The following is a 16,608-nucleotide window of genomic DNA, read 5'->3' on the forward strand; positions in this document are numbered from 1 at the left end:
GCATGTTTGCTGATGAGCTGGCCAAGATGGAGGTGAAGCTGAAGGAGCAGCTGAAGACCAACGACAGCCTGAAGCTGCAGCTGGCAGCCGAGGAGGACCGCTATAAGGTACATTGTAGAGCAGTACTACAGACAGATCTGAGAACAGCTGAGGAGGACCGCTATAAGGTACAGTGTAGATTCTGTAGTTACCAGGCTAGGAGGACCGCTACCACGTACATTGTAAACTATGTATAGCAGTACACAGATCTGAGACCAGCCGATGAGGATCATAAAAGGTCAGTATAGATTATGTTGAGCAGGCTTCTGTTTCCTCAAACCCAAAACTGACAGGTATGGGATCAGGCTAGGATAATCACTACCAGGTCAGTGTAGAGCAGGGCTACAGACAGGTCTGGGACCAGGCTAGGATAATCACTACCAGGTCAGTGTAGAGCAGGGCTACAGACAGGTCTGGGATCAGGCTAGGATAATCACTATCAGGTCAGTCTAGAGCAGGGCTACAGACAGGTCAGGGTTGTAGCTCAGTTGGTTGGCATGGCGTTTGCAACGCCAGGGTTGTGGGTTCAATTCCCACGGGGGGCCAGTATGATTTTTTAAAATTTTTTATAATAATGTATGCACTCACTAACTGTAAGTCGCTCTGGATAAGAGCGTCTGCTAAATGACTAAAATATAAATGTAAATGTAAAAATGTAGGTCTGGGACCAGGCTAGACTAATCACTACCAGGTCAGTGTAGCGCAGGGCAACACACAGGTCTGGGACCAGGCTAGGAGAATCACTACCAGGTTAGTGTAGCGCAGGACTCTCCTACTCCAGTCCTGGAGAGCTAGATACTTCAAGAGAAGCCTGGTCCCAGATATGGATGTTCTATCCAACCTCCTCTCCCTGTCATTGTCATGCCATGATCTAGCCTGGTCCCAGATATGGATGTTCTATCCAACCTCCTCTCCCTGTCATTGTCATGCCATGATCTAGCCTGGTCCCAGATATGGATGTTCTATCCAACCTCCTCTCCCTGTCATTGTCATGCCATGATCTAGCCTGGTCCCAGATATGGATGTGATAGTGATGTAGCCATCTCCTCTGACTTATCATAAGTCATGCCAAACCACACACAGGTCTGGGACCAGGCTAGAATCAGAGCAGATGTTAGGACGGCAAATAAATAGAAAATACTCCAGTTGAAGGCCAACTCCAGTGACAGTTGTGTTAATGTGCAGAGCCCGTTCAGAGGAAGGCTTTATTGCTGTTTATGTAAGTCCTGGAGACCGCCAGGGTCGGACTCTGAAGGTGTGTCCCAAATGGCACCCTATCCTTATATAGTGCACTTCTTTTGACAAAAGTAGTGCACTATATAGATAATAGGGTGCCGTTTTGGAACACAGCCGCAGAGACAGCCAGGGACAGGGTTGGACTCTGAGGACTCCTCTCCTGTTGCCTGACTAATGCAGGAGTTGGCATGTTTTTCCTTAATACTGATAGACATTTATTTGATATCAAAATATTTTTCCTCAACGGCCATAATCTTAAACTGATGTGTTCTCCATGTGTACTCCATGTCTCCCTACGCCCTCCCGACTGTCTCCTGACCGTCTCCTGACCGTCTCCCTCCTTCAGAGTCAGGTGGCTGAGAAGGGGCGTGCGCTGAATGAACTGAAGGACACCCTGGCCACTCTGATGAAGGACAAGGAGAGACTTGAGGAGGTTAGTATAGTTGGTGAAGTTAGTAAGTATAGCAACACTACACTATAGCTTTCATTTTCTGCCTTTATAGACCTCTCTGAACTAAAAACACCCCAAAAAGAGCAGCAATTTTCCCATATCCTAATCTGGCTGGGGTTTAACACATCTCTAATTGGTGAAGTAAAGCAAAGTGACTTCTCATTTTCCATTCAATTACTCTGAACCACAGAGAAGTCCAGATTGGGCCCGGGGAATCTGCTGAAGGGGAGCTAGCTAGCGGACGCATTCGTCACTAAGAGTAACAAAACGACCCAATTTGAGGTTGAGACTGTCAATTAAATTGGCGTCTGCTTCAAACTTCCAGTAAAACACAAACCTTCCATTGCCTTTGAAAATGAGAGGATATTCTTTTTTAATGAATGACTAATTAAACTGTTTGTGAGGGAGAAGGGGAGAGAGAGACGGTGCGAGAGAGAGAGGGACGGAGAGACGGATGGCGAGATGGAGAGAGAGAGAGAGAGACGGGGAGAGAGAGAGACAGACGGGGGAGCGAGACGGAGGGAGGGAAAGGGGAGGGAACCGAGGGGGGGAGAGAGTGAGGGGGGTCCAAGAGGGGGAGAGAGAGGGCCGAGGGGGAGAGAGAGAGGGACCAAGGGGGGAGAAGAAGAGAGAGAGAGAGAGAGGGCCGAGACAGGGGGGAGAGAGAGGGCCGAGGGGGGAGAGAGAGGGCCGAGGGACGGGGGGAGAGAGAGGGCCGAGGGGGAGAGAGAGGGACCAAGGGGGAGAGAGAGGGACCAAGGGGGAGAGAGAGGGCCGAGGGAGAGAGAGAGGGCCGAGGGGGAGAGAGAGGGCCGAGGGGGAGAGAGAGGGACCAAGGGGGAGAGAGAGGGCCGAGGGGGAGAGAGAGGGCCGAGGGGGAGAGAGAGGGACCAAGGGGGAGAGAGAGGCCCGAGGGGGAGGCCGAGGGGGAGAGAGAGGGCCGAGGGGGGAGAGAGAGGGCCCAAGGGGGAGAGAGAGGGACCAAGGGGGAGAGAGAGGGCCGAGGGGGAGAGAGAGGGACCAAGGGGGAGAGAGAGGGACCAAGGGGGAGAGAGAGGGCCGAGGGAGATGGGGACCGAGAGGCGGAACGAGGCAGGGAGAGAGAGAGAGAGAGAGGGACCGAGGGAGAGGGAGAGAGACCGACCATAGTTCTAGGAGCTGCTGTGAGGTGGTTGTGGCCAGTCATGTATTGACTATCCTGGAGAGGATGGACATAGAAATGTAGCTGAAGTTAGATCTGTAGCTAAGTCTTTTCTTCTTAGGAGCAGCTGCACTTTTAGAGTGACGTTTCAGGTGTGGTACTTCTTAGCATCAAAAGATAATATTTACAATATATCAAAAATATGAATACATTTCCTCCACAAGATAGCACAATTCTGTTAGAGAAAATACAAGATCAGTTATTTTAAAGGATTCCCTTTCCAATCATAAATGTATAATAATCTAATCTAATAGTTTCCGTTGTCTTGTCTGTCCCCACCAGGATCTCCAGAAGAGCAGTGGTGGTGGTGGTGGTAAGAAGACGGAGGCTGTAGTGTCAGAGGAGATGAGCATTCAGTCTGTGTTCCTGCAGTATCCCCTGCCCTACCCCCAGGACGCCCCCACTCCACTGCTGGTCCCCCAGAGCCCTACACAGCTGCACTTTGGGAACCCTTACTCCACCTCAGATGCAAGAGGTTGGTTCAGATTCATTCAATTGCTATTCATTTCATGTATCATTTCTTGTAGCTTCTTTCTGGAAAACCTGGGAATTTTGGGAAAGGTATCTGAATTTTGAAACCCTAATATGCTTACATTCCTATTGACCTTTGACCCTCTCTTTTCCCTCACTCTAGATGGAGCGGACGGAGAGTTCTCTGATGACCTGCTGCCTCGCTTGCCCCCTGTGGGCCCCCCCTCCTGGGATAGTAACGTAGTCTGCATCCAGCCTGCACGCAACCTCAGCCGGCCCGACGGCCTGGAGGACCCAGAGGAGCAGCAGAACAACAACAACAATGTGAGTTAGCTAGTCTGAAAACAACAATGGTAGTTAGCTAGTCTGAAAACAACAATGGTAGTTAGCTAGTCTGAAAACAACAATGATAGTTAGCTAGTCTGAAAACAACAATGGTAGTTAGCTAGTCTGAAAACAACAATGGTAGTTAGCTAGTCTGAAAACAACAATGATAGTTAGCTAGTCTGAAAACAACAATGATAGTTAGCTAGTCTGAAAACAACAATGATAGTTAGCTAGTCTGGAAACAACAATGATAGTTAGCTAGTCTGAAAACAACAATGATAGTTAGCTAGTCTGAAAACAACAATGATAGTAAGCTAGTCTGAAAACAACAATGATAGTTAGCTAGTCTGGAAACAACAATGATAGTTAGCTAGTCTGAAAACAACAATGATAGTTAGCTAGTCTGAAAACAACAATGATAGTTAGCTAGTCTGAAAACAACAATGATAGTTAGCTAGTCTGAAAACAACAATGATAGTTAGCTAGTCTGAAAACAACAATGATAGTTAACTAGTCTGAAAACAACAATGATAGTTAACTAGTCTGAAAACAACAATGATAGTTAGCTAGTCTGAAAACAACAATGATAGTTAGCTAGTCTGAAAACAACAATGATAGTTAGCTAGTCTGAAAACAACAATGGTAGTTAGCTAGTCTGGAAACAACAATGGTAGTTAGCTAGTCTGAAAACAACAATGGTAGTTAGCTAGTCTGAAAACAACAAATGGTAGTTAGCTAGTCTGAAAACAACAAATGGTAGTTAGCTAGTCTGAAAACAACAATGGTAGTTAGCTAGTCTGAAAACAACATCAACAACGTGAGTTAGTCAGTTAGTCTGCTTTAAAGATAGACCAGAGGAGGCTGGTGAGGGGAGGACGGCTCCTAGTAATAACTGGAATTGAATAAAGTGAACATTATGAAAGCATGTTTGATTTGATACTGTTACCTTAATTCCAGCCATTACTATGAGCTGTCCTCCGATTTTAAAGTGACACCAGCCTCCACTGAGGTTCACTCAGTGATATGTTGCATCATACACAGTGGGATGATTATTTCTGCTACAGCAGTTGTGTGTGTGATAGTATTTCTGAAGTAGTTTTCTACCCTCCACCACAGGGCAATGCCAATGAACAGCCTGCAGCAACTACTGAACCCCACAGCCCATTCTTAAATGATGGACAGACTCCCTTTTGCTTTGAGGCCAGGTAACACAAACAAACACACACACACACACACACACACACACACACACACACACACTGAAGGCCTGAGCTCCCCAAAATGCATTGAAGTTGGTCTCTCTCACCCCAGCACAGCAGCTTCCCAGCTCCAACCTGTGTATATCATGATAACATGTGTAAAGTCTTTGTTCTTTAATGTAGGTGTTAACATGAGTGGCCCAGCCCAGCTAGCGGCCCACCCACGTAGAGTAGACCTGACAGATGGCCTTTATTAGCCTGTTAGCTATCCTGCTCTGCTCCCCTCTGCCAACATCATCACTTGGCTGCTCATTAACACAACGCTCTCTCAATACCTTCTCTCTTTTTGCTCTCTCAATACCTTCTCTCTTGGTTGCTCTCTCAATACCTTTTCTTTGTTTCTTTCCATCACTCCTTCCTTCTATTTCCATCACTCCTTCCTTCTCTTTCCATCACTCCATTCTCTCTCCCCTCTGTGCAGTGTGAACGTCCAAAAGCGCTGTCCGCTGTGTGAGTTGATCTTCCCGCCCAACTACGACCAGAGTAAGTTTGAGGAGCATGTAGAGAGCCACTGGAAGGTGTGCCCCATGTGCAGCGAGCAGTTCCCCCTCGACTGCGACCAGAAGATCTTCGAGAACCACGTGCTCACCCACTTTGACACCAACGTGCTCAACTTCGACTAAAAACCATATCCACTACACCCTTCAGTTTCTGTCAGTCGCTACTGAAATGAAACTGCCTTGCACTCTCTTTCCCCTGCCACCTGTAACAGGTGTGACGATCTCATTCCGATTCACTTTTAGGACCGTTGACGTTTTGATTAGCGTATTTTATTAACTAAGGAAAAGGTCTATATATTGGGTGGTGTGATTGGTTCTCCATTAAAACCATGTGCTCTGATTTCATGTATATTTCAGACCAGGGCTATCAATCTGTGTGAATCAGAACGTCTTTAATAATAGGTTATTTAACATGAAGTGGCTGATCAAGATTCTATTAGTGGGATGTGACCGATGATGATGTGAAGTACTATGTCATCGCTGTACTTCACCAGTCTCAGACACTACTAGACTATGTAAAGTCAGGGAAAGTAGGCTACATCAGGTGTTTACCAAAACATACATTTGAACTGTTCCAACCAAAATGCTTTCCCCTGAGCTTCATAATAAAATTCAGGTATTCATTCTTTTTTAGAAAGCAGCCGCCTCGGTGCACTATATGCAGACAGACGGGACAAATCATTGCTTCTAAACCTGATTATTGTATTATCTTTAAATAATCTATTTTAGAATAATCTTTTAAAAGCCAACAGTGTTGTATAAGCTTTTGCAATATGTTTATGTATGGTTAGAAAGAGCTGTCATATTTTACTGTTAGTTGATTTTCAGTTTCTTTCGATTCTCATTATTTAATTATCCACCGGTTTGGTTGTGTCTGGCTAAAGAAGTCATGCTTCACCTATCGCTACTGATTAAAATGCATGCCAGGATTCTGTTAGATGAGAAACTATTATTTTGTTATTTACGTTATTTGCTGCAAGTTATTTCACGATCATAGAAAACCTTTGATTTCTTTGTGTGAGTCCCATGTAATGAAATCTGAACTAATAAAGTATGTTTGGAACAATGTAGCGTATCAGCCTATAATATACCCAGTCAGTTTATTCAATACCTTGTGCACATACATACTCAGTCAGGGCTCCTTTGTAAAACAGACCTTGGTCTCAATGTTACTCCCTGTTTAAATAAAGGTGGAAAAAAATATGTAATGGTGCAAAAATGTCCAGGCACACATCGGAGGCAATTGTGATGTTTCAAATGTAATCACAGCTACATTTCTAAAGCAGCTTGTTTTGTACATCACCGTCAGTTCCAAAACAACCTCTGGTGTTGCCTTAGTTTACAGAATACATACATACACACACAGTAAGGGTCATCAATCTCCAGAAACATATAAAAATATAATTTATTGCACTTAGAGACAAAACATTTACTATACACAATATATCAAATACTTCCCTCCATATGTATTGGCAGTATAATACTGTCAATGTCCATCAACATAATCAGTGTCCCAAATGGCGCACCCTATTCCCTATATAGTGCACTACTTTTGACCAGAGCCCTATGGACTATATAGGGAATAGGGCAAGGGCGCACACATTAACGTGTAGTTCCATAACAACATTGAATTCCATGCAGTGATGATGTTTTGATGGGTTGTTGATTAGCCCCTTGCTCTCTCTGATAACCAGTATGGCACATTACCTTTTATAAGACTACATTAAAAGGCTAGAGGGACACAGGTGGAGAAATGGAGCAGAATGGAGATATGACCATCTTTTCTTTACAGGAATGTCTACTCTAGCTCAAATGAGCCGTTCCTGAAGTGTCACTATGGAGCTATACACCGATACTGGATTGGAACTCTGTCTTCTGGTCTACAATTCAAGGAAACCAGATACATAATCTCACCACAACAAACAGGAAACACTGGAGGTCTGAAAAAATGTAAAACTCCCTTGGAAAAGTTGAGTACATCCAGAGTCTGGCTCTCTCTCTAGTTCCTGTGACTGCTGCTGCACACACCGACCAGACATGTAGCAGACAAGAGTTATTGGCAACGAAAACCATCCTAATTCTGTTGACAACTGGTTACTACAAAGTGCTTAAATGCTTCACAAGGCTATGGCAAAGAAGATAACTGCTCAGCACCCTTGAATGGAAGGGTTCCGGAATACTGGGAATGGGTTCCGGAATACTGGGACTGCTGTGACACCCAATCCCAAGATTCCAGTGAACAGCATAACAGCCGATCCTAAAATACTATTTGTATCCCAAATGGCACCCTATTCCCTATTTAGCGCACTACTTTTGTTGGACCAGGGCCCATAGGGCTATAGTCAAAAGTAGTGCACTATATAGGGAATAGGGTGCCATTTGGGTCGCGTACCTATCAGAACACGGGAAGGATTGTGATTAGGATTGTGGTGCTGAAATGCTGCCGGCAAACTCTCACCTGAGATAGTATTTTGGTGCTAAAACACACAAAAAAAAAGTTATACTAGAAAAGTGAATCTTAAAACTATACTTTCAGAATGGGAAAAATATATAATAGCCTACTATTTTACCAGACACTCTTATCCAGAGCAAGGGCATACATACATTTTCATACCTTTAAAAAAAAAAAATGGTCCCCTGTGAGAATCAAACCCACAACCCTGGCATTGCAAGCGCCATGCTCTACCAACTGAGCTACACAGGATGTATAGACATTGTTATATTTCACAAACATTCAGATTTTCTTGCCTCCACTTTGTGGTGGTGATGCTTGCTTTCTCCCCTGGCCTCTCCACTCTCATGCCCTTTCTTTCGAACACAACATTACCTGAACACTCGAGTCAAGTTCAGTAAGTGGTAACGTACACAACATATCTGTATGTAAATATTCCACCACGATTTGCTCTGCCGAACTCAGCCCAGGGGCAGGGCTATGAACCTTAACTTTCAAGACAACTGGGAACTCGGGGGGGAAAAAAGAGGTCAAATCATGACGTCAGTGATCTTCAGGTCGGAAAGTCGGAGCTCTATAAAGATGCCAGAGTTTCCGACTTGGAATTCCGAGCTGGATGACCGTTCGGAAGTCAGAGCCAGTCACAAAAAAAAGAAAAGATCCCTGCACTGAAGTCGAAGTGTTCTGAGTTCCGAGTTGTTTTGAACGCGGCAATACGCACTATTTCAAACATAGCATCATCATCATCTTAACAGTAAGCACCATGTGCCAAAAATATATCAAAAAGACACATGATAGCTCAAATGTGAAAAAGTACAAAGATATGAAGAAAATGGGGTGGGGGGGTGCTACTGCTGAATCTTGCGGATGTGGGCAGAGACTGGCGGGTGGAAGTTGACGGTGTGGTGCCTCAGGCCCTGGGGCGTCTTGTAGCTCTTCCCACAGCGGCACTTGAAGGGCTTGCGGACGCGGATCTGTGTCCGGTGGCCATTCTTGGCGTGGTACTTGATCCCGTTCACATTCTGAATGAGGGGGAGGGGACAGTACAGAGTGTAAGTGGGCAGAGTAAGCTAAGGTTGAATTAGTCCAGTGTTCGCCAACTCCAGTCCTGGAGTGCTACTGGGTGTGTACAGGGGCTTTTGATCCAGCCCTGATTCACACACATCTGATTCAAATATTCAACCAATCAGGGTCTTCAACTGGATTTGGAGAACACTGGATCAGTCTCATACAGTGGGGAAAAAAAGTATTTAGTCAGCCACCAATTGTGCAAGTTCTCCCACTTAAAAAGATGAGAGAGGCCTGTAATTTTCATCATAGGTACACGTCAACTATGACAGACAAATTGAGATTTTTTTTCTCCAGAAAATCACATTGTAGGATTTTTTATGAATTTATTTGCAAATTATGGTGGAAAATAAGTATTTGGTCACCTACAAACAAGCAAGATTTCTGGCTCTCACAGACCTGTAACTTCTTCTTTAAGAGGCTCCTCTGTCCTCCACTCGTTACCTGTATTAATGGCACCTGTTTGAACTTGTTATCAGTATAAAAGACACCTGTCCACAACCTCAAACAGTCACACTCCAAACTCCACTATGGCCAAGACCAAAGAGCTGTCAAAGGACACCAGTAACGAAATTGTAGACCTGCACCAGGCTGGGAAGACTGAATCTGCAATAGGTAAGCAGCTTGGTTTGAAGAAATCAACTGTGGGAGCAATTATTAGGAAATGGAAGACATACAAGACCACTGATAATCTCCCTCGATCTGGGGCTCCACGCAAGATCTCACCCCGTGGGGTCAAAATGATCACAAGAAAATCCCAGAACCACACGGGGGGACCTAGTGAATGACCTGCAGAGAGCTGGGACCAAAGTAACAAAGCCTACCATCAGTAACACACTACGCCGCCAGGGACTCAAATCCTGCAGTGCCAGACGTGTCCCCCTGCTTAAGCCAGTACATGTCCAGGCCCGTCTGTTTGCTAGAGTGCATTTGGATGATCCAGAAGAGGATTGGGAGAATGTCATATGGTCAGATGAAACCAAAATAGAACTTTTTGGTAAAAACTCAACTCGTCGTGTTTGGAGGACAAAGAATGCTGAGTTGCATCCAAAGAACACCATACCTACTGTGAAGCATGGGGGTGGAAACATCATGCTTTGGGGCTGTTTTTCTGCAAAGGGACCAGGACGACTGATCCGTGTAAAGGAAAGAATGAATGGGGCCATGTATCGTGAGATTTTGAGTGAAAACCTCCTTCCATCAGCAAGGGCATTGAAGATGAAACGTGGCTGGGTCTTTCAGCATGACAATGATCCCAAACACACCGCCCGGGCAACGAAGGAGTGGCTTCGTAAGAAGCATTTCAAGGTCCTGGAGTGGCCTAGCCAGTCTCCAGATCTCAACCCCATAGAAAATCTTTGGAGGGAGTTGAAAGTCCGTGTTGCCCAGCGACAGCCCCAAAACATCACTGCTCTAGAGGAGATCTGCATGGAGGAATGGGCCAAAATACCAGCAACAGTGTGTGAAAACCTTGTGAAGACTTACAGAAAACGTTTGACCTGTGTCATTGCCAACAAAGGGTATATAACAAAGTATTGAGAAACTTTTGTTATTGACCAAATACTTATTTTCCACCATAATTTGCAAATAAATTCATAAAAAATCCTACAATGTGATTTTCTAGAAAATATTTTCTCATTTTGTCTGTCATAGTTGACGTATACCTATGATGAAAATTACAGGCCTCTCTCATCTTTTTAAGTGGGAGAACTTGCACAATTGGTGGCTGACTAAATACTTTTTTTCCCCACTGTATAACAGTCATGATTCTCTCATAACACTAAACCTAACTACACATCTCTCTGTATGTTTACTGTACAACATAGTGACAGAATAGAATATATAAAAATATACTTGATTATTTGTCCATCTCGCAAAGGATTCAAGAAGCCTATATTTGTCCAGATGTCTTCTGTCAGTTGAACTAACTCAACACAACGTCCTTCATCTCTGCATGCTTCTTGTACAGCCTAGTGAAGGGGTGTCAATTCAATGTTGCCCCGGGGGTCGCATCCGGTCTTCAACAATGTCCGGAGGGCTGCACTGAAAATTTTATGTATTTCCTCGCTGTCAAAATGAGAAAAATAGTCCTATATTTTTTATGCTCCATGACTGTCTAGCTTTCATTTCGGTGGTTATTAGCGAGCTGGACACAGTCAAGAAACTGTTTGAATGTAAGTCCAATATAATTTCTACAGTGTTTCGATTTGATTTTAGTCATTTTAAAGTACACTGCTCAAAAAAATAAAGGGAACACTTAAACAACACAATGTAACTCCAAGTCAATCACACTTCTGTGAAATCAAACTGTCCACTTAGGAAGCAACACTGATTGACAATACATTTCACATGCTGTTGTGCAAATGGAATAGGCAACAGGTGGAAATTATAGGCAATTAGCAAGACACCCCCAATAAAGGACTGGTTTTGCAGGTGGAGACCACAGACCACTTCTCAGTTCCTATGCTTCCTGGCTGATGTTTTGGTCACTTTTGAATGCTGGCGGTGCTTTCACTCTAGTGGTAGCATGAGACCGAGTCTACAACCCACACAAGTGGCTCAGGTAATGCAGCTCATCCAGGATGGCACATCAATGCGAGCTGTGGCAAGAAGGTTTGCTGTGTCTGTCAGCGTAGTGTCCAGAGCATGGAGGCGCTACCAGGAGACAGGCCAGTACATCAGGAGACGTGGAGGAGGCCGTAGGAGGGCAACAACCCAGCAGCAGGACTGCTACCTCCGCCTTTGTGCAAGAAGGAGCACTGCCAGAGCCCTGCAAAATGACCTCCAGCAGGCCACAAATGTGCATGTGTCTGCTCAAACGGTCAGAAACAGACTCCATGAGGGTGATATGAGGGCCAGACGTCCACAGGTGGGGGTTGTGCTTACAGCCCAACACCGTGCAGGACGTTTGGCATTTGCCAGAGAACACCAAGATTGGCAAATTCGCCACTGGCGCCCTGTGCTCTTCACAGATGAAAGCAGGTTCACACTGAGCACACGTGACAGACGTGACAGAGTCTGGAGACGCTGTGGAGAACGTTCTGCTGCCTGCAACATCCTCCAGCATGACCGGTTTGGCGGTGGGTCAGTCATGGTGTGGGGTGGCATTTCTTTGGGGGGCCGCACAGCCCTCCATGTGCTCGCCAGAGGTAGCCTGACTGCCATTAGGTACCGAGATGAGATCCTCAGACCCCTTGTGAGACCATATGCTGGTGCGGTTGGCCCTGGGTTCCTCCTAATGCAAGACAATGCTAGACCTCATGTGGCTGGAGTGTGTCAGCAGTTCCTGCAAGAGGAAGGCATTGATGCTATGGACTGGCCCGCCCGTCCCCAGACCTGAATCCAATTGAGCACATCTGGGACATCATGTCTCGCTCCATCCACCAACGCCACGTTGCACCACAGACTGTCCAGGAGTTGGCGGATGCTTTAGTCCAGGTCTGGGAGGAGATCCCTCAGGAGACCATCCGCCACCTCATCAGGAGCATGCCCAGGCGTTGTAGGGAGGTCATACAGGCACGTGGAGGCCACACACACTACTGAGCCTAATTTTGACATTACATCAAAGTTGGATCAGCCTGTAGTGTGGTTTTCCACTTTAATTTTGAGGGTGACTCCAAATCCAGACCTCCATGGGTTGATAAATTTGATTTCCATTGATAATTGTTGTGTGATTTTGTTGTCAGCACATTCAACTATGTAAAGAAAAAAGTATTTAATAAGATTATTTCATTCATTCAGATCTAGGATGTGTTATTTTAGTGTTCCCTTTATTTTTTTGAGCAGTGTATATTTAGTTCACAGGAGGCTGCTGATAATGGCTGGAACGGAGCAAATGGAATGGCATCAAACACCTGGAAACCATGTGTTTGATGTATTTGATACCATTCCACTAATTCTAGCCATTACCACGAGCGCGTCCTCCCCACTTAAGGTGCCACATACATTGAGTATGTTTGACACCCCGGGCCTAGAGTCTATTACTAACTATATATCATGTTTCTAGTAAAGCAGGGGTGTCAAACGTAAACTCAGCAGGGGTGTCTGCGGGTTTTAGTTTTTTCCTTTCAAATAAGACCTAGACAATCAGGTGAGGGGTGTTAATTCATCAATCAAGTTCCAAGGGTGGAGCGAAAACCCGTAGACACTCGGTCCTCTGTGGAATGAGTTTGACATCTGGCCTACAGTCTACTACTAAGTGTGTCATCAGCCATAATCCTGTCATTCACGTCAGCAATGCCATTTTCTCAAGCTGAACACCATTTATCCCGGACACACAGCCAACCCAAATGGGAATGGAAAATCCTGTAAAAACCTCCCTAAATCACTGCAGTGGACGTGGATGTTTGCATTTCAAGATGTTGACATGCTGTAATGTTTGACTAACACCCTGTTTTCTCAACTGCGGTAACTCTATGGCGGTATTTGACATCCGTTTGAACTGGGTTGTAATATGGACATCACAGTGTCATTACCGCAGCATTTTGGTATTTGGTATTTTATTAGGATCCATATTAGTTGTTGCGAAAGCAGCAGCTACTCTTCCTGGGGTCCACACAAAACATGAAACATGACATAATACAGAACATTAATAGACAAGAACAGAACTACATAAATTTTAAAAAGGCACATGTATCCTACATATCAGTACATACACACAAAATATCTAGGTCAAATAGGGGAGAGGCGTTGTGCCGTGAGGTGTTGCTTTATCTGTATGCAGAGCCTTGGTCTGTTTAGGACCAAACCAACATCTTGGGTAATGGATGGTTTTAATTTGGAGTCTTATGAGAAGGAGAAGCAGTCACTTGAACAGAAAGCATAGACTATGTATCTAGCCAATATCCACAGACGGGTAGGTAGGGACAGGAGACTTTCCTGACCACATGACCTGATGAGGAAACACTCTGACTCTTAGTTCAACTCAGGACTCTAGTTAAAAGCTATTTGAGGTTTTTCCATTTACACATGGTATTGATTCATGGAGTGAGTGCGGTTGGCCCACCTTGTATCTCTTCTTGCAGCCAGGCACAGGGCAGGCGAAGGGTTTCTCCTCTCCTCCATTCATACACATGGAGCTGAGGATAGACTCTGAGCTGATGGCACTCTCTGTGGTCCAGGACTCACCACTGTCTGACTCCTCATAGTCCTCCTCCTCCTCCTCCTCCTCATCATACTCACTGCCTGGAGGGGAGAAACACATACAGACACAGGTACACACACACACACACACACACACACACCACACACACACACACACACACACACACACACACACACACACACACACACACACACACACAACACCCAACAAAATACGATTTGTCATAAAACGTGCTTACTGCCATCCATAAACAATTAGACTAATACTCCTATTTCAGCAGCTCCAGTACTCTGCTCTGATTCAAGCACAGTTAATGACTAAGGCTCAGTCCCAAATGGGACCCTATTCCCTATATATAGTGTACTACTTTTGACAAGGGCCCATAGGGCTCTGGTCAAAAGTAGTGCACTATAATAGAGTGCCATTTGAGATGTATCCTATGGCTGGCATGGGCATCCTAGCCTCAGGGGTTTTGGACCGGCTGATGTGCTGAGACAGATTCAGACTCAAGCCTTCCACATGTGTTCTGGCTGTAGGGTTCCCACAGGGTTCTACTGTTGCCTTGTTACTGAGCCCGAAATTGTGGAGAGACTGTTTTGTGGGAAAGAATTTAGCCCGTTTCACAAGGTCCTAGGGTTAAGGCAATGCAACATAATATTTGGCTCCACAACCACAAGAACCAAAGAGACAGCAATTAGGATTGAAAGACCCAGCATATCTTACTAAGTGGCGACATGGGAAAGACACAAACAATGAACACAAGTAAGCAAATGCCATGGCAACTTAAAATGATGAGATTCTGAGGAATTAAGCTCTGTAATATTAGACATAGCCCTGTACCTTCCCTGTGCAGGCCTCTACCAACTGACCGTGAGAGTCAACCCTCTCTGCTTCTCTAAGGACCCTGCTGTGAGACATTACACATATCTTCCCTGTATTCTCCTGAAACTTAAAGAGGCACTTCCTGATCCAAACCAAAATATGGGACAATGAAGTGACATAATCCATATTACATAAACTACTGCCGCCTGCCTCCTAGATGACGGTGGTCTACTCTGTTGTCACACGGTATCTTACACGTAGGAGTGCTGCTACGAAAGGAGGAAGAGGGTGTGATGGGAGGGGTGACAGGCGGGGTGAGGTTCCCACTGCTGTGTCTGGGAGGAGTGGAGATGTTACTGCTACGAGACAGACTGCCTGTCTGAGACAGCTTGGGGTGCACCTTCCTCTTCAGCCTCTCATGGTGCTCCCGACGCGCTGCCTCTGTCATAAACCTGGGGAAGGGAGGAGGCAGAGAGAGATGGATGATGAGAGAGGACACACAACCACACATCATATATGACCAACTCGGTTTGAATCCGGGTCACCCCTCAGAGCCTGGTTCCTCTCTAGGTTTCTTCCTAGGTTTCTGCCTTTCTAGGGAGTTTTTCCTAGCCACCGTGCTTCTACATCTGCATTGCTGCTGTTTGGGGTTTTAGGCAGGGTTTCTGTATAGCACTTTGTGACATCTGCTGATGTAAAAAAAGGGCTTTTTAAATACAATTTGATAGATTGATTGACTTGCGCGCCACAAGGCTGTACTAGCCTGCTGAGCTAAAGCCTAGGTATTAGCTCAGGGAGCTAATGCGTGTCAGGTCTTAGGCAAGGTTAGTCTCATCGTGCCAGCGTGGTTGTTCACAGAACCTCCTCCGTTACAAACTTATACCGCTGAAGTCACTGTACAACAACATATGCTCTGAGTCTATCATTCCCATGTTTAACAGTAGGCCTATATCTCTGACCAAACTTCATGTTTAACAGTAGGCCTATATCTCTGACCAAACTTCATGTTTAACAGTAGGCCTATATCTCTGACCAAACGTCATGTTTAACAGTAGGCCTATATCTCTGACCAAACTTCATGTTTAACAGTAGGCCTATATCTCTGACCAAACGTCATGTTTAACAGTAGGCCTATATCTCTGACCAAACTTCATGTTTAACAGTAGGCCTATATCTCTGACCAAACGTCATGTTTAACAGTAGGCCTATATCTCTGACCAAACGTCATGTTTAACAGTAGGCCTATATCTCAAACTCATGTTTAACAGTAGGCCTATATCTCTGACCAAACGTCATGTTTAACAGTAGGCCTATATCTCTGACCAAACGTCATGTTTAACAGTAGGCCTATATCTCTGACCAAAACGTTGTTACATTGTAAAGTCTTGTGTAAATGTAAGTCATAAAAATGAACTGTTCACACAGACACTGTTAAAGCAGAAGTGAAATGAACAGATGAAAGCTGAAACCGCATCAAGATGTGTGTCTAAAGATGGGGAGACAGACAGCGGTAGCTAGCCTCAGATTGCCTTCGACCTTTTTATATCTCCATATCAAAGAGAACTGGGATGAGATTGAAATGTCATCTTGGTCTATTAATGTAGGACCCAGGGTAACTTAACATCCTGTTACCCAATGCTAACACAATTAAACTGAGTTATCCACCAGATGAGACTGA

General features: G+C 45.1%; 2 protein-coding genes across 2 annotated transcripts in view; one reads left to right on the plus strand and one right to left on the minus strand.

The window, feature by feature from the left end:
- Positions 1–6: 6 nt before the first annotated feature.
- On the plus strand, positions 7–6,550 carry LOC123484638 (tax1-binding protein 1 homolog B-like). Its single transcript, XM_045215181.1, has 6 exons — positions 7–107; positions 1,622–1,708; positions 3,210–3,402; positions 3,562–3,722; positions 4,842–4,930; positions 5,406–6,550. Exons 1-6 carry the CDS (start codon positions 27–29, stop codon positions 5,605–5,607), a joined length of 813 nt encoding a protein of 270 aa, XP_045071116.1. The 5' UTR covers positions 7–26; the 3' UTR covers positions 5,608–6,550.
- A 1,921-nt stretch (positions 6,551–8,471) lies between these two features.
- Positions 8,472–16,608, minus strand: part of LOC121558325 (juxtaposed with another zinc finger protein 1-like) — a 30,728-nt gene continuing 22,591 nt past the window's right edge. The window contains exons 3-5 of the mRNA XM_041871725.2: positions 15,186–15,382; positions 14,010–14,188; positions 8,472–8,958 (exon numbers count right to left, since the gene is read on the minus strand). Coding sequence (XP_041727659.1) covers positions 8,785–8,958; positions 14,010–14,188; positions 15,186–15,382 — 550 coding nt within the window. The 3' untranslated portion in view covers positions 8,472–8,784. The remainder of the gene's footprint in view (positions 8,959–14,009; positions 14,189–15,185; positions 15,383–16,608) is intronic.

Source organism: Coregonus clupeaformis, unplaced genomic scaffold (assembly GCF_020615455.1).
Source record: "Coregonus clupeaformis isolate EN_2021a unplaced genomic scaffold, ASM2061545v1 scaf0386, whole genome shotgun sequence".
Classification (NCBI taxonomy): Eukaryota; Metazoa; Chordata; class Actinopteri; order Salmoniformes; family Salmonidae; genus Coregonus; species Coregonus clupeaformis.